The sequence below is a fragment of the Aquarana catesbeiana genome, linkage group LG11 (genome assembly GCF_042186555.1).
Source record: "Aquarana catesbeiana isolate 2022-GZ linkage group LG11, ASM4218655v1, whole genome shotgun sequence".
NCBI lineage: Eukaryota > Metazoa > Chordata > Amphibia > Anura > Ranidae > Aquarana > Aquarana catesbeiana.
In genome coordinates this window covers 101717098-101739095 of record NC_133334.1, presented here as the reverse complement: position 1 = coordinate 101739095, position 21998 = coordinate 101717098, and the positions used below count along the sequence as shown (strand labels likewise).

Genomic DNA, 21998 nt, shown 5'->3' with positions numbered 1-21998 from the left:
AAGCATAGAAGCTGAGTTTATATATGTTAGGTATATAAAGCAGGTGTTGGAATAGACAGTTCACCATGATCACATCCATTACAGGCTAACAGCACATGTGGGCATTACCGAGGGCACTCTGCATTTACATTTGGCCTGTCTAGGAACATTTACTCCTGCAGACTGACATTCACCCATAAAGGCTTTCTGATATTTACATAACTGCTTCCAAGAGCCAACCCACTTCTTTCATCAGGACTGAAGGCTCTTGGGAAGAGTACTGAGGCAGGCTACTGTGATGTTTCCAGTAAGTGAGGTACCACATCCTGCTAGCCCCTCCCTTTAGTCATGATTTGTTTTCATTGCATAGAGAAGCACAGAGACTCAGGTCTATGGTTGGGTTTGCATATATGTGAATTGGATGTGGTTCTCAATAGAGCCAGTTCACACAGGTCTGGGGCGGCTGTGGTCCAGATTGCAGAAGGGTCCTGTGCGTGTTTGGGGCCGGTTCAAGTGTCATTTCAGGCAAAAATTCAGACCTAAATCACACCTGGACCGGTGAACAGAAATGCACTGAACCCTAGGCACGAACCCGCAGCCGCCTATATGTGAACCTGGCCTAAGATAATGTATGCTATAAAAAATTGAAAGGTTTTATTTAAACATTTACCTTTTCCTTTATACTGTGTTTTCAAAAGAACAAATGCAATAATTTAGGAATTGGATGGAAAGATTAGTGTACCATCACAATTCTAGTAGTTAAATTAGGCTCCGTGCACACTTGCTTATGTAGCAATAACTCACGGTGGAGCTGCTGGTTTAAGCGGGCCTGTCCTCTTTGCTCTACACCCTTCTTAAATTGTTCACTCCCCTTGACACAACTGTAGTGCAGTGTTGAAGCAATATGAGCATTAACCTTAACCCACAATATATACTTACAGTTAAAATTACCTCTGCCTGGATACTGGTAACTCCACCTGTAGGAGAAATGACAACACTGTACACAAACTTTAATAATGACCACAAGTAACTTCTTTCTTTGAATAAGTAATATATTTATATAAAGAGTTATTTCAACAAATATACTATCACACCAACGTAGTGTGATAGTATAAGAAATGATTATGACAATCAATAACAATCACAGAAATATATATGTATATATTGGTATGAATCTATACCCGGGAGCTCCCCCTGCTCTAGACCTTAAAGTCACTATACTAAAATGCAGGGCCCTGCAATGAAAAGGTAGGCCTGACGTCTTCAGTCTTCGCTAGCTTTTATAATTGTAATCCGCAAAGGGGTTCCTCCTGGGTGTTGCGCAGTGTAGTATAACACACTAAAACAATTGTAATCCAACAGAGTGACTAGGTGTCTTTATAAGAAGAAACAAACATCTAACATCTGCTCTTGAACACTGAAGTCTATTTGGATGTAATGCTCTCCGATTTAACTCGTTCCGTGGGACTATCAGTCCCAGCAACACTCTGTACAGTTCTAAAGATGTGTGTGTAATACTCGAATAAACTTCTGGGTGTCAACCCTCTCACCACACAGAATCCAAGCAGGTGGATGTCTCCGGTTCAGCAGTTCTCAGTTCCGTATGGAGGCACCACCACGCCGTCACACTGTTCGGTTCACAAACGACCGCGAGTCCTCGGTTACCTCCCCACGGGTCTTCCGGGAACGATCACGTCTCTTGCCCGGCTCACTGCGATGCGATGGCAGGATACTACAGCTGCTCTGCACCTTCGCCAGGTAGGCCGCAACCCTGTGGGACACACACACCCACAGAGTTCTGCTGGCAGGCCACGCGTCCCAGGCACAAGAGACCTAAAATGGCCGCTGCTTACCCTTTTATATCCCCCCACAATGCAGTTCAGTTCTGACGTTGTCCAGGAGCATTGTGGGTGGGTCAGAGCTACAGTTCCAAAGTAAACAATGAATCACTTCCGTGTCACTCTATCCTGAGAGATAAACTTATTGTACTTTATCAATTGTCCACAAGATGGCACTAACACAACTATTGTACTAAATAATACACAAAAAGCTAGAAACAAAAATTGTCAGCGCTACATACTCCCCCTGCTCTAAATCTTTGGTCCCCAAAGATATGTAGAACCTTGTTTCTGCTACACATCTTAAACGAGAACACAGGACCGACAGGGGAGCCACCCACCAATTCTCAGGTGTTGGAAAGCTACTCTGTGTACCCACAACTGTCACTTTAGTATCAGATACAGGTGTGCCAAGGGGTGAAGCAGGGTTCTCATTGTCCAGACTGAGGAGGAACTAGGCTCATCAATGTTCCTTTTGCTGGTAATCTTGGTTGTTTCAGAACACTCACCCAATGTATCGTATGTTAGTCTCTTGGGTGGGCGAATGTTCCTCTTTTCCCTTTGTTTTTTTGGTGTGTCCTCTATCTCTGGCTGAACACCACTTTCCTCTACTTCAGTGGGAGATAAACACTTTTCAGCTCTTCCAGACAATGGCACAAACTCTGGAGCTTCTGGCCTGAGGGCCTCACTACTCTCCTCAGCTGTGGTTGATGAAACACTCACTTCAGTTTCTGGTATATTAGATGACCACAACCAGCTAATGTCCATCTCTCTTTCCTCATTGTCTTCAGTTGCTGAAGTCCCAGACTGGAACCTAGTTATAGGCCGTTGTGCAACTTCTGATGTAGATGATAATTCCTCTTCGGGGATTATCCTGACTGCGTCAGTAAGGGGCAAAAAGTGATTCCGATGCCATGTTTTAGTCCAGCACTTCCTTCTGGCCTGATTTCAAATACTGGGAGCCCTGGGAGCTGTTTACACACAACGTATGGCTGTGATCTCCATCGATTTGCCAACTTGTGTTTGCCAGGAATACCCAGATTCCTTAGTAAGACTCGGTCACCTGGTTGAAGATCTTGGACCCTTATTTTAAGATCAAAGTTTCTCTTATTCCTGTTCTCCCGGTTTTCTGACATGGTCCGGGCCTTCTCATAAGCAACCTTCAGACTCTTTCTCAGCCTATTTGCATATCCTCGATGGGAAGCTTCTGATGTGTGATCCAGAGAAGTTCCAAAAGCCAGGTCCACTGGTAACCTAGCCTCACGCCCCAACATCAGCCGATAAGGTGAATATCCTGTGACGTCACTCTTGGTGCTGTTGTATGCATGCACTAAAGCGGCAATATGCTTACTCCAGTTGGGCTTTTGCTCAGAGGTTAATGTCCCCAACAAATTAAGAAGAGTTCTATTAAAACTCTCCGGCTGAGGGTCTCCTTGCAGATGATAGGATGTAGTTCTGGATTTTTTTATCCCCAGCAGATCCAGCAACCTCCTGATGAGTGTACTCTCAAAGTCCCTTCCCTGGTCAGAGTGGATCATCTGTGGTAAGCCGTAATGGACGAAGAATTTCTCCACTAATGTCTTTGCCACTGTGACTGCCTTCTGATCTTTCGTGGAGAAAGCTTGAGCATATCTGGTAAAATGGTCTGTGACTACCAGAATATTTCCTTGCCCACTCAAGTCAGATTATAAACACAGGAAGTCTATGCAAACTAGATCCACGGGGCCTTGGCTTGATAAATGTCCCATTGGGGCCGCCCGTTGTGACAGAGTCTTTCTCTGGATACACCTATGGCAGGAGTGACAGTAACTCTCCACTTCTTTCCTCATGTAAGGCCAGTAGAATCTATCTCTTATCAATTGAAGAGTTCTTTCTGACCCCAAATGTCTATGACAATCATGTAGAGCGATTAACACTGTCTCTCTGTGCTTCTCTGGCAGCAACAGTTGCCACTTCTCCTCCAGATCTTCAGAGGGGCCCCTTTGGTAGACCACCCCTTGCAACAACTGCAACCGATCCCACTCTTTGTGTAACAACAGAGCTTCTTTTCGGGTGCTTTTCAAAAGTAGGTCAGGGTGTTTACCCTCCAGAGCTTCCAATACCAGGCTGCAGAGTGGATCCTCTTGTTGATCTTTCCTAAGCTCTTTCCTTGATAATTTAGGTAAACCCTCTGCAGCAATCTGGGAGACATTGCAGTAATACCTGGGTACTCCTGCCATAGTCACTCCAATCTCTTCAGCTCTGGCTCCACCTTTCTCCTGCTTAACGGCTCCTTCACAAAGGGCTCTTACCCCATCTGGGGCAAGTTGAGTCCAATCCTCTTGGGAGCTCAGGACTGTGGGGTCTTCTTGACAGCGCAACTGCATCGCTGTTGCCCGCTCCCGGTCTGTATTTCAGGCTGAAGGAGAATGTTAAGAGAGCAGCCAACCACCTATGGCCTGTGGCGTCCAATTTTGCGGTGGTGAATAAGTATGTGAGGGGGTTGTTATCTGTTTTCACTACAAATTCGGCACCATAAAGATAATCCCTCAGCTTATCTACCACAACCCACTTCAAGGCCAGAAACTCAAGTTTATGAGCTGGGTAGTTCTTCTCAGCAGGAGACAAGCTTCGGCTCACATAAGCAACAGGCCTTAACTGTCTATTGTGATCCTGATAGAGCACTCCGCCCAGCCCATCTCGGCTGGCATCCTCGTGCAGTTCATAGGGCTTGGTAGTATCTGCATAAGCTAACGCTGGAGCAGTTGTAAGACTCTTCTTCAATAAACTGAATGTCTCCTCACATTCCTGAGTCCACTGATCCAGAATAGATTCCTTTTTCCTCCGGGGCCCTTCTTTTTGTATCTCAGGTTTCTCTGAATCCACATCGGCCTCTTCCTTATTCTTTAGTAGTTCTGTGAGTGGGGGAGCTATTTTTTGCGAACACCACCACAAACCTCCAGTAGTAGGAGCAGAATCCTAGGAAGGACCTGAGCTCAGTTACATTCGTGGGCCTTGGCCAAGAGGTAACAGCTTCCAATTTCTCAGGATCAGTTGCTATCCCTTCTTCAGACACAATGTGCCCCAGATAGTTCACTGAAGATTGGTAGAATTGACACTTCTCCATTGAAAGTTTCAAACCCTCTTCATGTAACCTCTTTAGAACCTTTTCCAGTCGCTCTTCATGCTCTTCAATAGTTCGGCCAAACACAATGATATCGTCTAAGTATACTAAGACCTCAATCAAAATCATGTCGCCTACTGTCTTCTCCATGAGCCGCTAGAAAGTTGCTGGGGCCCCAGACAGACCTTGTGGCATCCGGTTGAATTCATAGAACCCCACGGGGTGATGAAAGCAGTCTTCTCCTTATCCTCAGGACTCATGGGGATCTGATAATAGCCACTCTTCAGATCTAATACACTGAACCACTTCGCCCCTGACAAGCTCTGTAGGGCATCTTCTATACGGGGGGTAGTGTATTGATCTGGGATGGTCCGTCGGTTCAGAGTCCTGTAGTCGATACACAGCCGGAGTGACCTATTTTTTTTCCTCACCACTACTATCGGAGAGACGTATGGACTCTGGACTCTTTGATAATCCCAGTCCTTTTTAGCTCAGCCAGCTGTTCTCGGGGGTCTTCAAGGTCTCCCAATGGGATTCTCCTTACCCTTTCCCGGAAGGGCTTGTCTTCTTCCAACCGGATCTTGTGCTCTGCACTTTTGGCATACCCCGCGTCAAACTCACTCTTTGAGAAAACTTCCTTCCATCTCATGAGCTGGGCTTTGGCCCTCTCCATCCAAGCAGGCGTAAGAGAGGTGTTTTTTGGGTAGAAATTCTCTATGGGAATCTCTTCTTCAGAGCTCCTTGTTACATTTCTTGGCGAAACTGGGGTTGCTTGATTCACCTGCCCAAGCAGCATTCTTGCTGGTATCTTCACAGGCAAGGCTGTCATGTTCCGAACACTGACTGAGACTCTCCCTCTGCTTCTCTTAAGTACCTTAGTCGATAACACTTTTGGAAGTATCTCCAGACCCACACTCTCTTCTTGGCTGTCCGTTTCCAAGACAATGAAAGGACCAGGTCGTCTCCAGCTCAACTTAACAGAGGCCCTCATGCACACCACTTCACCTGGTTGTAGTAGTTGTTCACCTCGGTCCAAACGCCAAACTTTTCCCACTCCTTTTGCTGGGGCCTTCTGCTCATGTACTATGTCCTAGTACACTTGGGTTAGCATGGGATGTACCTTCATGGCCGGGCCACTTTCCTTCTGTACAAGGGGTATCAGGAGTCTTCTGACCAGATCAGTGTTTGTTCCGATGATGAGGGAACTTTTGTGGGCTCCAGGGGGCCGGGGACACACAACTGCCAGAGTGTCGAAAGTCTCCGCCTTTCCAGCCAAACTTGGGTCAAAGGTGAGTTTGATAGGGATATACCCTTCATAAGGAAAGTTCTGGGTACCTAAACCCCATATCTCCAATTCCTCCAACTTTTGCAGGGGCAGATGCTTGAAATGCTTCATGTAGAAATCTTTGTATAGTAAGGTCACTTGGGCTCCGGTATCCAACAGTGCCTTGGCGTAGATTCCTTCTACCTGGATTGGGATGATCGGAGAGGGTCCCACTAAGTTGCAGGGAAATTCACTCTGAGGGTTCGGCTTCTCCTGCCTACTAGAGCGCATCTTGACTCCTCGTTTCCATGGACCCTTCCTCAACTTCAGTCTTCCCCTTTCTCTCAAAACTTTGGGAACTTGGGTTTTGTTGGAGTTGACGACAGTTATAGGGTGCCCAGCTGACTCCTTCACTGGGGCCCTTTGAAGTTTTCCGCTGGCTTTTGGCGTTGTACTGCTGCCCTTGGACTTGGGCACACGTTTCCGAAATGCCCAACTCCTCCACAGTTGAAACAAAGTCCCGATCTGCTTCTGAAGGTGGAATTTGATACTCTCTTCAATTTTTCTGTTCCTTCATTGGGTGGATCTGGGGGTCTCGTGGTCAGCAAAGCCATCATTTCCATCAACTGAGCCACCTGAGTCTTAAGAAGCTCAATCTGGGGGTCATCCTCTATCACATTAACTGTTCGGACTCCAACAGTGTGCTTTGGTTCTTGAATGTTCTCCTTCTTCCTTTCTAGGATAGCTTCTTCCTCCCTTACAATCCGAATTAGATCTGGGTACTTCAATATGCCTCCATCTTGGCGGGTTCTTAACTGGAGGGTGATGGGGTCCAAATGCTGTGCACCCCTCAGGACTTGTTTGGCTTGAATCTCATCCACCTTACAAGGGTCTATTCCCTTCTTCAGTAATATCTGGTGAATGACCTTGCCCAGCCGTCTCATATATTCTGATAACTTCTCTCCAGTTTCCTGATAGGTGTGTTCTAATTGGTAAATTAGGTCGGAAACCTTTTCAGTACATCCAAACACATCTTGCAGGATATCTAAGTAGTCTTGGGCTACACAGTTCTGTTTGCTGAGCTTTAAATTTCGAATGGCCTTGGAAGCAGGCCCCTTGAGACTTTCAGTGATCCGCTGCTTCTGTGTTTCAGGGATGTCCCACTTATCCAGCACCTGCATGGTCTGTTCCAACCACTCTTCAAATGTATCTTCTCCTTTGGGTACAGGCCGTTGGCCCGAGAAGATGCCCAGTTTCCGGTACCCAATCCCTGAATAGGTTGGGCTCCCTTTCTGACATTGGGACACCAAGTTTCCAAGGGCTGTGATGAGTTCGGGCTCAATTGCAGTCGGTGCTGACTGCGATGGACCCCTGACTCTTGTTAAACTCATCTGAGAGAAGGTGGCAGGATCCTCCCCCTGCTCTTTTGGGTGGGTCAGGTAAAATTTTGTCTTGTCAGCGAGTTCAACACTTTCACCCTTGAAGTTTTCCGGAACTCCCTTTCTCCATTCTAATAAGGCATAGGTGCGGCATGTCTCATGATCAGGTCTTACTGCGACAACCTTGGCTCTTTGTCCTGGGGATAGTGTTTTCACCACTTGGTTAATGTGTTCCTTCTCCCAGATATCTCCCCAGAGTTCCATGGCTAGGCTCGCTTCTGAGCAGACGCCTTCCGCTTCACACCACTGTGCCGCAGTGAGGGGATCCATTCTAGGGTTATTAAGATGGTGCTTGGCTTTAGAGTGACAGTAATCCTGGACGAGCCCCCACATGTAGCAATAACTCATGGTGGAGCTGCTGGTTTAAGCGGGCCTGTCCTCTTTGCTCTACACCCTTCTTAAATTGTTCACTCCCCTTGACTAAAAGTAACTTCTTTCTTTGAATAAGTAATATATTTATATAAAGAGTTATTTCAACAAATATACTATCACACCAACGTAGTGTGATAGTATAAGAAATGATTACTAGACATGTGCAGGATGAAAAAATTTGTTTAGTTTAGTTTAGTTTCGTTATTTAACTAAATTCGTTTAGTTCAATTAGTTGCATTCATTACATTCGTTTTCGGGATTCGTTTAGTTTCGTATTCGAATTCGAAAAAATTCGACCGCTTTCGAAAAAACTATCAAATTCGAAAAAAATTCTACCGCATTCGAAAAAAACTATCAAATTCGAAAAAAATTCTACCGAATTCGAAAAAAACTATCAAATTCGAAAAAATTCTACCGCATTTGAAAAAAAACTGTCAAATTCGAAAAAATTCTACCGCATTTGAAAAAACGATCAAATTCAAAAAAATTCTACCGCATTCGAAAAAAAACTATCAAATTCGAAAAAATTCTACCGCATTCGAAAAAAAATTATCAAATTCGAAAAAAATTCTACTGCATTAGAAAAAAAACGATCAAATTCGAAAAAATTCTACCGCATTCGAAAAAAAACGATCAAATTCGAAAAAATTCCACCGCATTCGAAAAAAATTTGACCGAATTTGAAAAAGTAAACTATATATAACCATTTTGCAAAATTAGAATTTCATATAGAATGAAATCGAATTCCAATAAAAAAGATTCAAATAGAATAGAAAATAAGAATAGCATGCAAAAACAATAGAACAGAATAGAAAAAAATATAATATATTCTATTCTAATCTTTTCTATTCAAATTCGAATTCATTCTGTACCAAATTCCAATTCCGGAAGATGTTTTATATATATTGTTCTATTGTTTTTTCTAGTCTAGTCTTTTCTATTAGAATTCGATTTCATTCTATTTCTATATAACCATTTTCTGAAATTCGAATTTCGTATAGAATGAATTTGCATTTAAATAGAAAAGATTAGAAAAGAACTGAAAATAATAGAAAAGAATAGCATAGAAAAACCATAGACCAGCATAGAAAAAAATAATATATATATATATATGTATATAAAACCATCTTCCGAAATTCGAATTTCGTATAAAATAAATTTGAATTTGAATAGAAAAGATTAGAATAAAGTAGAAAAGAATAGATTAGAAAAACAATAGAACAGAATAGAATAAAACATAATATATATATATATATATATATATATATATATATATATATATATATATATATATATATATATATATATATATTATATTTTATTCTATTCTGTTCTATTGTTTTTCTAGTCTATTTTCTATTATTTTCTATTCTAATCTTTTCTATTCAAATTCATTCTCGAATTTCGTCTAGAATGAATTCAAATTTTAATAGAAAAGTTTAGAATAGAAAAGAATAGCATAGAAAAACAATGGAACAGAATAGAAAAAAAATATTATATATATATATATATATATATATATATATATATATATATGTATATATATATATATATATATATATATATATATATATATATATATATATATATATATATATATATATCATCTTCCGAAATTCGAATTTCATATAGACTGAAATCAAGTTTGAATAGAACAGATTAGAATAGAATAGAAAATAATAAAAACGAATAGCATAGAAAGCAATAGAACAGAATTGAAAAAAATATAATATATATATATGTATATATATATAGATTGAAGTGTAGAGGAGAACCACACACAGCTTTCAATCTAGTGTCAGCAAACAGGTCCTCCCACCGACCTTGTATATATAAAAATAAAGTTCAGATGTGTTCTGACTGATCTACGGAAGGGTGCGAACAAATCAGCCTGAAACGTAATCTTTGTCTGAACAAATGATTGTAATGATTCTGTTTGGAATGACTCTACTTGCTTTGTAATCTTTTTCTAAAGATTTGATGGAATAAAGCAACAAATTTTTAAGTGCAGCAACCTTTGGAACTAAATATATATATATGTATATATATATATATATATATATATATATATATATATATATATATATATATATTATTCTATTGTTTTTCTAGTCTATACTTTACTTCTATTCTAATTCGATTTTCAAAATTAGAATTTCTGAAAATGGTTATAAATATATATACATATATATATATATTATATATAATAGTTCCGAAATTCGAATTTCGTATAGAATGAATTCGAATTTGAATAGAAAAAACTATTAAAGAATAGAAAATAATAGAAAAGAAAAGCATAGAAAAACAATAAAACAGAATAAAAAAATGTTATATATATGTATTCTATTGCATTATGATTTTATATTCTATTTTATTGTATTTTTTAGAAAATCAATTTCTATTGTTTTCAAATTCGATTCAAATTTGTTTTCAAATTCAATTATTTTTCGAATTCGAATATGTTTTCAAATTCGAATATGTTTTCGAAATCGAATATGTTTTCAAATTCGATTCGAATTTGTTTTCGAATTCGATTCGAATTTGTTTTCGAATTCGATTTGAATTTGTTTTCGAATTCGATTCGAATTTGTTTGGTTTTTTTCGGATTCGTTTAAATTCATCACTTTTGTAATTCGGAAATTTGGATACAAAAAAAGAAATGAAAAATTTGTCCGAATTTCGATTCGGAACGAAACGAAATGCACATGTCTAATTATGACAATCAATAACAATCACAGAAATATATAATAATATATAATAAATAATAATGACCACAAGTAACTTCTTTCTTTGAATAAGTAATATATTTATATAAAGAGTTATTTCAACAAATATACTATCACACCAACGTAGTGTGATAGTATAAGAAATTATTATGACAATCAATAACAATCACAGAAATATATATGTATATATTGGTATGAATCTATACCCGGGAGCTCCCCCTGCTCTAGACCTTAAAGTCACTATACTAAAATGCAGGGCCCTGCAATGAAAAGGTAGTCCTGACGTCTTCAGTCTTCGCTAGCTTTTATAATTGTAATCCGCAAAGGGGTTCCTCCTGGGTGTTGCGCAGTGTAGTATAACACACTAAAACAAATGTAATCCAGCAGAGTGACTAGGTGTCTTTATAAGAAGAAACAAACATCTAACATCTGCTCTTGAACACTGAAGTCTATTCGGATGTAATGCTCTTCGACTTACCTTGTTCCGTGGGACTATCAGTCCCAGCAACACTCTGTACAGTTCTAAAGATGTGTGTGTAATACTCAAATAAACTTCTGGGTGTCAACCCTCTCACCACACAGAATCCAAGCAGGTGGATGTCTCCGGTTCAGCAGTTCTCATTTCCGTATGGAGGCACCACCATGCCGTCACACTGTTCCATTCACAAACGACTGGGAGTCCTCGGTTACCTCCCCACGGGTCTTCCGGAATGATCACGTCTCTTGCCCGGCTCACTGCGATGCGATGGCAGGATACTACAGCTGCTCTGCACCTTCGCCAGGTAGGCCGCAACCCTGTGGGACACACACACCCATAGAGTTCTGCTGGCAGGCCACGCGTCCCAGGCACAAGAGACCTAAAATGGCCACTGCTTACCCTTTTATATCCCCTCACAATGCAGTTCAGTTCTGACGTTGTCCAGGAGCATTGTGGGTGGGTCAGAGCTACAGTTCCAAAGTAAACAATGAATCACTTCTGTGTCACTAAATCCTGAGACATAAACTTATTGTACTTTATCAATTGTCCACAAGATGGCACTAACACAACTATTGTACTAAATAATACACAAAGAGCTAGAAACAACAGTTGTCAGCGCTACACTTAAAAAATGCTCCTAGCATTTCTTGCGACCCGAACAAGCCAGGAAAGTACAAATACCCCCCAAATGACCCTTTTTTTGAAAGTAGACATTCCAAGGTATTTAGTAAGAGGCATGGTGAGGTTTTTGATGTTGTCATTTTTTCCCACAATTCTTTGCAAAATTAAGATTTTTTTTCCACAAAATTGTCATTGCAATAGGTTATTTCTCTCACATGGCATGTGTGTACCACAAATGATGCCCCAAAATACATTCCGCTACTCCTCCTGAGTATTACGATGCCACATGCATGAACCTTTTCCACAGCCTGGCCACATAGAGAGGCCCAACATGCAGAGAGCACCATCACGTGTTCTAGGAGCATAAATTACACATCTAACTTCTTGGCTACCTATTACACTTTTGAAGGCCCTAGAGCACCTGAACAATGACATGTGACACTGCCGTGGCACCGATGACAGATGGCACTAATACGTGGCACTGATGGCACGTGACACTGATGACAGATGGCACTAATACGTGGCACTGATGGCACGTGACACTGATGACAGATGGCACTAATACGTGGCACTGAAGACACATGACACTGATGACAGATGCCACTAATATGTGGCACTGATGACAGATGGCACTAATACTTGGCACAGATGACAGACGGCACTAATACGTGGCACTGATGACACGTGACACTGATGACAGGTGGCACTGATATGTGGCACTGATGACAGATGGCACTGATATGTGGCACTGATGACACATAACACTGATGACATATGGCACGTGACACTGACAGGAGGCACTGATGACAGATGGCACTGATAGGTGGCACTGATGACATGTCACACTGATAACATATGAGATGTGGCACTGGGGACAGGTGGCACTGGGGGGGCAGGTGGCACTGGAGACAGGTGGCACTGGGGACAGATGGCACCAATAGGTGACACTGGGGACAGATGGCACTGACAGGTGGCACTGGGATCAGGGGGCACTGATAGGTGGCACTGGGGACAGTTGGCACTGATGGGTGGCACTGGGGACAGATGGCAAGGACAGGTGGCACTGGGGACAGATGGCACTGTGGGCAATGTGCTGTGTGATTTTTTTTTACTCACGCTGCAGCAGGAAGCTCTCCCTGTTATTACATAAATATGATTTGTGTTTCAGACTGTTATGTGAACTGCACATGGTCAGAATGGTTCGATGTCAGTTACCCGAAATATGAGCCAAATGGAGGGGATTATGAGACTTATGAGAACATCAGAAATGCTGGTTTGGACATATGTGAGAAGCCAGAGGCTATTTCCTGCAGACAAGACAGATTCCCAGATATACCACTGGGACAGCTGGGGCAGAAAGTGACCTGTGATGTCTACACAGGCCTTGTGTGTAACAACAAAGACCAGGCTGGATCCATGCCACCAGTGTGCTACAATTATCAGATCAGAGTCTACTGCTGTGCACCTGAGTTACCTGAGTGGTGTAATACAACCCCCAAGCCACCCACTACAACTCAAACAACAACAACTACACCACCTACAACTACTACAACAACTATACCACCTACTACAACAACTACACCACCTACAACTACATCCCCACCTACAACAACTACATCGCCTACAACTACTACAACAACTACACCACCTACAACTACTACTACATTGCCTACAACTACAATTACTACAACTGAAAGTACAACATCCACATCTACTCTATCGAGTACCACAGTGACCCCAACAACTGTTCCTACTTCTCCAACAACAAGTAAGTTCAGAATTGCAGCCTTTACAGGATTGCTGAAAAAGTGAAATGTGGCTCAGACAGCATGGAAGTTTTTATTAGTGGTTTCTGTACAAAGTATTTTTGTGTGTATGTATTGCAAATAGGAAATTTGAGGAAACATTTAATAAAATGTTTCAGTTACTGCAAAGTATGCTTTCTCCTTGCAGTGATCACTGTATAGACTTTTAGGCAGGAAAAATAACAGTATGTTTATTGTATCTACACTTTCACAAGAGAAAGGACCAGTGGGGAAGTGCTGGAGCTCTTGTACTCCGTGTTTTCCTCCTGGCATCATGTACTGGTCAAAGTACCAATGGTGCTGCTTATTGCTGACTTGTATGTAGATGGTATGTAGAGACAATAGGAAGCCATACTGCTTCTTGAAATGAACCAAGAAGGCTGCTTATGGCAGAAAAGGGGGGGGGGTCAATCACAGAGGTCTTAAGCTGGCCATGCTCCAGTATAGAATTTTGGTTTAAATCCTTTTTTCTTTTTTAAATGTTTGTTACATTTTCTAAACGTTAGTCCTTTCCTCCCCAGCTTTTCTTTTCCCTGACCTGCCCCTTTCATTCTTTAATTTTCAGTTCTATTAATCATAGAGGCTCAGCACCACATGTGGGCATTACCGAGGGCAATCTGCATTTACATGCGGCCTAAATAAAGGCTTTCTGATATTTACATAACTGCTCCCAAGAGCCAACACACTTCTTTCATCAGGACTGAAGGCTCTTGGGAAGAGTACTGAGGCAGGTTACTGTGATATTTCCAGTACGCTAGGTACCACATCCCGCTAGCCCCTCCCTTTAGTCATGATCTGTTTTCATTGCATAGAGAAGCACAGAGACTCAGGTCTAAGGTTGGGTTCACATATATGTGAATTGGATGTGGGTTTCCCCAGCATTCCAATTTGCATGACAGGCGAGTGTGACCGGTTCTCAATAGAAAAAGAGATTGATTGCAGTGCCCCGGGTTGGCAATCGAAACACTGTAGATAATATGTGCCACATCCTAGTAGTAATAAATCCAAAAATAGAAAGAAATGGACTTTGAAGGCACGTATAAAATATTATAACAATTTTTAATAATTCACATATAGACTACATATACAATGCACATTGACTAGAACACATAAAGTAGAAAATACAACAAAAAAGGAACCATTGAACAAACCCAAAAGATTAGGTGCCACTTGTATGCTTCCTGTGGGGCTTGTATTACTGAACACCAATAAGACCCCCACTATTGTAAGGCGTCCACTAATAGGTTGTTCATGGTCCTTATGGGTTAAAATTTGCTCAACATGTTTTGTGATTTAGAATTATCGCTTCTTCAGGAGCTCTGTATCATTACTTAAAGAGATAAGTTTACAATTAGAAAACAAATATTCAAAACATAAACAGTGTAACAGTGCTTGATCATATACGCATATAGTGTGAATTCACCAAACTTGGTGTTTAGATACAAACAAACCAACAAACTACGAACCAACATTGAACCTCTCCAGATGGATGGGAGATGGATGGGAAAAATATATGCATATTGGGCTGGACACGCTTGTACATTGCTTTTAAAGGGGCAAAACTACAAAAGAGGCAGGCTGATACTCACATTGCTGCTGCGAAAGAATATATATATATATATATATATATATATATATATATATATATATATATATCTCCACAGCTGCCTATGGGCACTAATGTGGGCCATCCGTAGTGACTGTATTATCTGTAAATATATATATATATATATATATATATATATATATATATATATATATATTGACCATGATTGTAGTTTATAGACAGTATCCCTATAGCTGGAAAAATTCAATTATATAAATTCATGTCAGGATTTACCATATTTTAATTTTATTTGATTTTATTTAACTGGCTTGAAAGTACTGTATTAAAAGACATGTAGGCATAGGTATAGTTCCTAATTCATGAATTAAATGCACGGTACTAAAATTACTACATCACAGATAATCCATATTTAAGGTGCTTCTGGTACACAGTCAAATAGGCAAACGTGCATCTCATGTCCATATGTACGATACAGCCAGCAGTACAAAGGAAGCAGTCCACTGAATAGCATATCCAGATAGGACGGATTTAATCAATACAAATTTAAGAGGGGCCAAACAGACACAAGAACAAAAATAAATAAATGAAAAGTGTCCATCCGGCACCTGTGGGCATAGTAACTGTCCACACATAATGCAAGGATGGACAACAGCCAAGATTGATTTTGGGAGAGTCCTAATATATGTTGTTACAGCAATATGCCTCAGAAAGAGAAAAGACAAGGTATCTGAAAAGAGCACTGTCCACTGTTTGCTGGTGATAAGCCTTAGCGAGGAGATCCTGGGCTCCTCCGTCCCTCAGAACACCTGGGGAATGGAGGTCCCACCTAGCTCTTATATGCACCCCATCAGAGTGAGGTCAGCACACGCCCGACGTCAACTCGGACCGGCCGGTAGTCACAGTGCATGCGCAAAGGGGTGCGCGCGCACTGAACGGCAAAATAATCCGGAGCCCGCCCCATGGATCAATGCGTGGACATAGCTGGAGACGCCACATGTAGCGTCTCCAACGGTTGCCGTGAGTGACGCATAACCCCTATTCCCTTCCCCTAGCAGGGGAGGAGGGAATATACGGGGCACGAGACTGACGGCCTGGGCGGCCGCATACCACACTGCACCTGACGCCGCTTGATGTGAGCCGCCATCCGGTGGTCATTTGGGTCATTGCAGCAGCGCTCCTATATAAAGCAGGGGAGAAAAGAAAACACTACATTATAAATGATAATCTGCATGAAAGACATGCTGTAAAAATACACATAGCTGCCAAGAATTCTCGGTTGCAATATGAATTATTATTAAAAAATTCAGGTATACCGCCTTCCTGCTTAATAAAATGATTAGATATGATATAGAAACGTACATAGTACAGCCTGAAATCCTTTAATTCATCAATCCCTAAACAATAATTGAAATAAGGTCGATATGATACCAATATCAGTGTCAAATAGGATGATCAATAGCACATCCTAGTGTCCCAAATTGTAGGGCCACTGATCGGTATGTTTGAAAGGCGTATTGGCGCCTCACCAGGAATCAGCCCAATGGATGACTTTCATGTCAAAAGGTTTAAAGAGAACCCCTATTTGGGAGATCCTGGAGGACAGCCAGGAATCAATCACCTCGTTGGTTTAGTCACCTCCAGTATCTCAATCCAATAGGTCTCCTTTTGGAGGAAACACTTATCCCAGTTGCCACCACGTGGGTCCTGGGGTGCTACCTCCAGCACAATAAATTAAATTATGGTAGTATCAAATCTATGATACAGACCCAGGTGGCGACTGGATGACTGGGAATAGCAAATGTGATCATAGAAGCGCTTCTTCCAGGGGCGAATCATCTTTCCGACGTAAAATGCCCCACATCTACATTTCATTAAATAGATTACTCCAGATGTGATACAGGTGGCATAACACCGTGGACTTAATCTTTCCCCATTGGGCAGACAGAGACTGGTACCTGTCTGTATCCATGGACAATAAGTGCATTATCCACATGGATGTGTTCCCTTTGGGAGAGTGTCTTTACGACAATTAGGTCTATAGTGGCTTGCAGTTAATTTATCGCCTATAGAGGGGCTTTTTTGGAAGACTATTTCTGGGGTATTCCTTACATACTGCTGAAGTTTCATATTCTCACTTAATAGGTGCCAATGTTTGGCCATACATATACGGAGTTGTTGATGCTGGGCTGAATACTTGGTGATGAATTTTGTAGTTTGTTGATCAGGGTTCAGTTTGATTTTTGAATAAAGTAGAGATGTTCTGTCTCTATTAAGGGCTTTGTTGTAAGCCTTTCACAGAAAACTCTTACTATAACCGCGTTCCCATAAACGTGTACGTAACTCCACTGCCTGCATTTTAAATTGTGTATCATGCGTACAATTCCGTTTTAAACTTATATATTGTGCATATAGTATGCTATGGACCAATGATATAGAGTGTCCACTTTCTGCATGCAGCAGGGTGTTGCCCGCTGTACTTTTACGGTATAATTTGGTGGCTAGATTATTTGAGACATCTCTGTATATTGTTAAATCCTAAAAGGATATATTGTCCTTGTTCCATTCAAATGTGAATTTGAGGTTGTAGCTATTTATATTGAGTTGCACAATGAATTTTTCCAATGATGTGACCGTCCTTTTCCATATCATAAGTATATCGTCGATATACCTGAACCAGCATGATGCTTGGTCCAGGTATTGACTCATACTTTCATCAGAAAAAATCTCGCGCTCCCACCCTCCCAGGTACAGATTGGCATATGCACAGCAAGTCCCCTTAGCAACGCCCTGTACCTGGAGGTAGTGGGAGCCAAGAAATGAGAAAACATTTTGTTTCAAAATATACGACAGAAGTTTCAGAACAAAGAAATGGAGCTGCCATTGCTGATGATCTTGTTCCATTAAGATTTTTTTTTACAGTTTATATCCCCAATTAATGCAATATGCTGGAGTATAGAGCCTCAACATCTATTGTGACTAAAAAAGCATCATGAGGGATTGTTAGTCCATCCAGGCGCTTCAAAAGGTCAGAAGTTTCTTGTACATAGGACGGAAGTCCAATGACATGTGGCATAATAAAAAAATCAACAAATCTGCTCACATTCTCTGTGATGGAGCCTACTCCTGAAACTATGTGTCTGCCCGGAGTATATATATATATATATATATATATATATATATATATATGCGTATATGATCAAGCATTGATTCACTGTTCATGTTTTGAATATTTGTTTTCTAATTATAAACGTATCTCTTTAATCAATGATACAGAGCTCCTGAAGAAGCGAAAATTCTAAATCGTGAAACATGTTGAGCAAATTTTAATCCATAAGGACCATTAACAACCAATTAGTGGATGCCCTACCCTAGTGGAGGTCTTATTGGTGTTCAGTAGTACAAGCCCCACAGGAAGCATACAAGTGGCACCTAATCTCTTGGGTTTGATAAATGGTTTCTTTTTGTTGTATTTTCTACTTTATGTGTTCTAGTCAATGTGCACTGTATATGTAGTCTATATGTGAATTATTAAAAATTGTTATAATATTTTATAGGTGCCTTCAAAGCCCATTTCTTTCTATCTTTCGATTTATCGGTTCTCAATGGAGCCAGTTCACACAGGTCCGGGGCAGCCGTGGTCCAAATTGCAGAAGGGTCCTGTGCGTGTTTCAAGTGCAAATTTAGGACCTGAATCACATTTGAACCGGTGAACAGACACGCACTGGACCCCAGGCAAGAACCCGCGGCCGCCTATATGTGAACCCGGCCTAAGATAAAGTATGCTATAAAAATTGGAAAGGTTTTATTTAAACATTTACCTTTTCCTTTACACTGTGTTTTCAAAAGAACAAAGGCGATAATTTAGGAATTGGATGAAAATATTAGTGTACCATCACAATTTTAGTAGTTAACCAGTTCCCGACCTGCTCCTGTAGATATACGTCGGCAGAATGGCACGTCTGCGCAAAGTAACGTACCCGTACGTTACTTTGAATTAGCTGCCGTGTGCATGCGCGCACCCGCGATCGCCTCATGGAGAGGACGAACGGGGAGATGCCGTTGTAAACAGCTTAGTGACAGTGACACTGGATCTCTGCTCCCTGTCATCGGGAGAAGAGATCAGTGACATCACACACACAGCCCATCCCCCTGACAGTTAGAATCACTCCCCTAGGACATACTTAACCCCTCCCCGCCCCCTAGTGGTTAACCCCTTCACTGCCAGTGTCATTTACAGAGGAATCAGTGCATTTTTATAGCACTGATTGCTGTATAAATGACAATGGTCCCAAAAATGTGTCAAAAATGTCCGATGTGTCGGCCATAATGTCGCAGTCACAATAAAAATCGCTGATCGCTGCCAAAACTAGTAAAAAAAAAAATTATTAATAAAAATGCCATAAAACTATCCCCTATTTTGTAAACGCTATAACTTTTGCAAACCAATCAATAAATGCTTATTGCGATTTTTTTTACCAAAAATATGTAGAAGAATACGTATCGGCCTAAACTGAGGAAAAAAAATGTTTTTTAATATATTTTTGGGGGATATTTATTATAGTGAAAAGTAAAAAAAATGTGTTTTTTTCAAAATTGTCGCTCTTATTTTGTTTATAGCGCAAAAAATAAAAACTGCAGAGGTGATCAAATACCACCAAAAGAAAAATCTATTTGTGGGAAAAAAAGGACGTCAATTTTATTTCGGAGCCACGTCACACGACCGTGCAATTGCCAGTTAAAGCGACGCAGTGCCGAATTGCAAAAAGTGCTCTGGTCAGGAAGGGGTTAAATCCTTCCGGGGCTGACGTGGTTAAATTGTGCACCTTTTAGGCTCCGTGCACACTTGCTTAAAAAATACTCCTAGCAGCAGCTTTTGAGTATTTTTTCTGCTTCTTTAAGCAAATAGTGTTATCCTATGTGTCCATGCACACTAAATTAGTCTAGAAGTGTTTTTGAAGCTTTCAGTTTTGGTGGGAAAAAAATTATTTTTTTTTTGTATTTGTGGCAGTGATTTGCCAACAGAAACAAAGCTGAAAGCTCCTAACAGCTGCTAAAAGCTGCCACAAAAAGGTATTATGAGCATTTTTGCATCCAGGATTTTTCTGTCATTTATTTTTAATTATAGTGTGCATGGAGCCTTATGGAAATTCTTTATTTCATCAAAGAGAAAAAGAGGTACTATATACTGTATACACTACATATCATTGTTAGTACAAGGAGTCAACACAGAAAAAAGAAGGCATGAAAAACATGAATAAATCTTAAAACAGAATCACTAAACATAGTTCTAGTATTCCTGTGACTATACTTGTCTGTGGTGATAAAATTGTGGCAGAGTTGGTGTGGATAATTTATTTGTTATTAACCATTTCTCCTTTTTGTATGAATTTATGGTGTGGAAAGACTGGAAGGAAGGTAAATGAAATGATATGGGACCTACTGAGTATTTTAGGAACAAACGAGTCACAGAGTTATTAAAAAAACAAATGACCTGTCTGTTCACTAAAAATCATATATGACCTAGGCCAGTTTATGCAGAAGTTACATGATCTACAATGTTCAGTAATGTACGGACACAACTGTTATTACATAAATATGATTTGTGTTTCAGACAGGGGCGTATCCAGAGCCTAGTCTCGGGATGGGCACTGCCAGAAAATATATTTTTTTGGGGTACATCTATCGGGGAAATGGCTGGTGTTGGCGCTTCAATCATCACGGCACTATGGTTGTTATGGTGTCAGGATGATTGAAGCACATTATTACTATAATTACATTGTTATAATAAAATAATTAGTTTAACTCACCATAATGCAGAATCAGTGGGAGCCCTGAGTGTGTCACTTGCCATGTCACCTGTCACCAGATGCAGATTGTCACTTGCCACATCGCCTGCCACATGTTGCGGATTGTCACTTGCCATGTCACCTGTCACCAGATGCAGATTGTCACTTGCCACGTCGCCTGCCACGTTGCGGATTGTCACTTGCCATGTCACTTGCCACGTCGCCTGCCACGTTGCGGATTATCACTTGCCATGTCACTTGCCACGTTGCCTGCCAAGTTGCGGATTGTTACTTGCCATGTCACTTGCCACGTCGCCTGCCACATGTTGCGGATTGTCACTTGCCACGTCACCTGTCACCAGATGCAGATTGTCACTTGCCACGTCACCTGCCACATATTGTGGATTGTCACTTGCCATGTCGCCTGTCACCAGATGCAGATTGTCACTTGCCACGTTGCCTGCCACCAGATGAAGATTGTCACTTGCCACGTCGCCTACCACGTTGCGGATTGTCACTTGCCATGTCACTTGCCACGTTGCCTGCCATGTTGCAGATTGTCACTTGCCATGTCACTTGCCACGTCGCCTGCCACATGTTGTGGATTGTCACTTGTCATGTCACTTGCCACGTCACCTGCCACATATTGTGGATTGTCACTTGCCACGTCACCTGTCACCAGATGCAGATTGTCACTTGCCACGTCGCCTGCCACATATTGTGGATTGTCACTTGCCACGTCGCCTGTCACCAGATGCAGATTGTCACTTGCCACGTTGCCTGCCACCAGATGAAGATTGTCACTTGCCACGTCGCCTGCCACATGTTGCGGATTGTCACTTGCCACGTCGCCTGCCACATGTTGCGGATTGTCACTTGCCACATCGCCTGTCACTTGCCACCTGCTAAGGTGGTCTCTTGTGTCCCAGAGACAGGCAGCAGAGAGATGTAATCTCTCTGCTGCCGCAGCTGCCTGCATGGAGGGGGGGAAGTTGAACTGCAGGGATGCAGGGCGGGCGC

General features: G+C 41.4%; 1 protein-coding gene across 1 annotated transcript in view; it reads left to right on the top strand.

The window, feature by feature from the left end:
• LOC141111717 (uncharacterized) overlaps positions 1-21998 on the top strand; it is a 491097-nt gene that overhangs the window by 353459 nt on the left and 115640 nt on the right. The window contains 2 exon segments of the mRNA XM_073603861.1: positions 2318-2336; positions 12989-13588. Of these exon segments, the coding sequence (XP_073459962.1) occupies positions 2318-2336; positions 12989-13588 (619 nt within the window).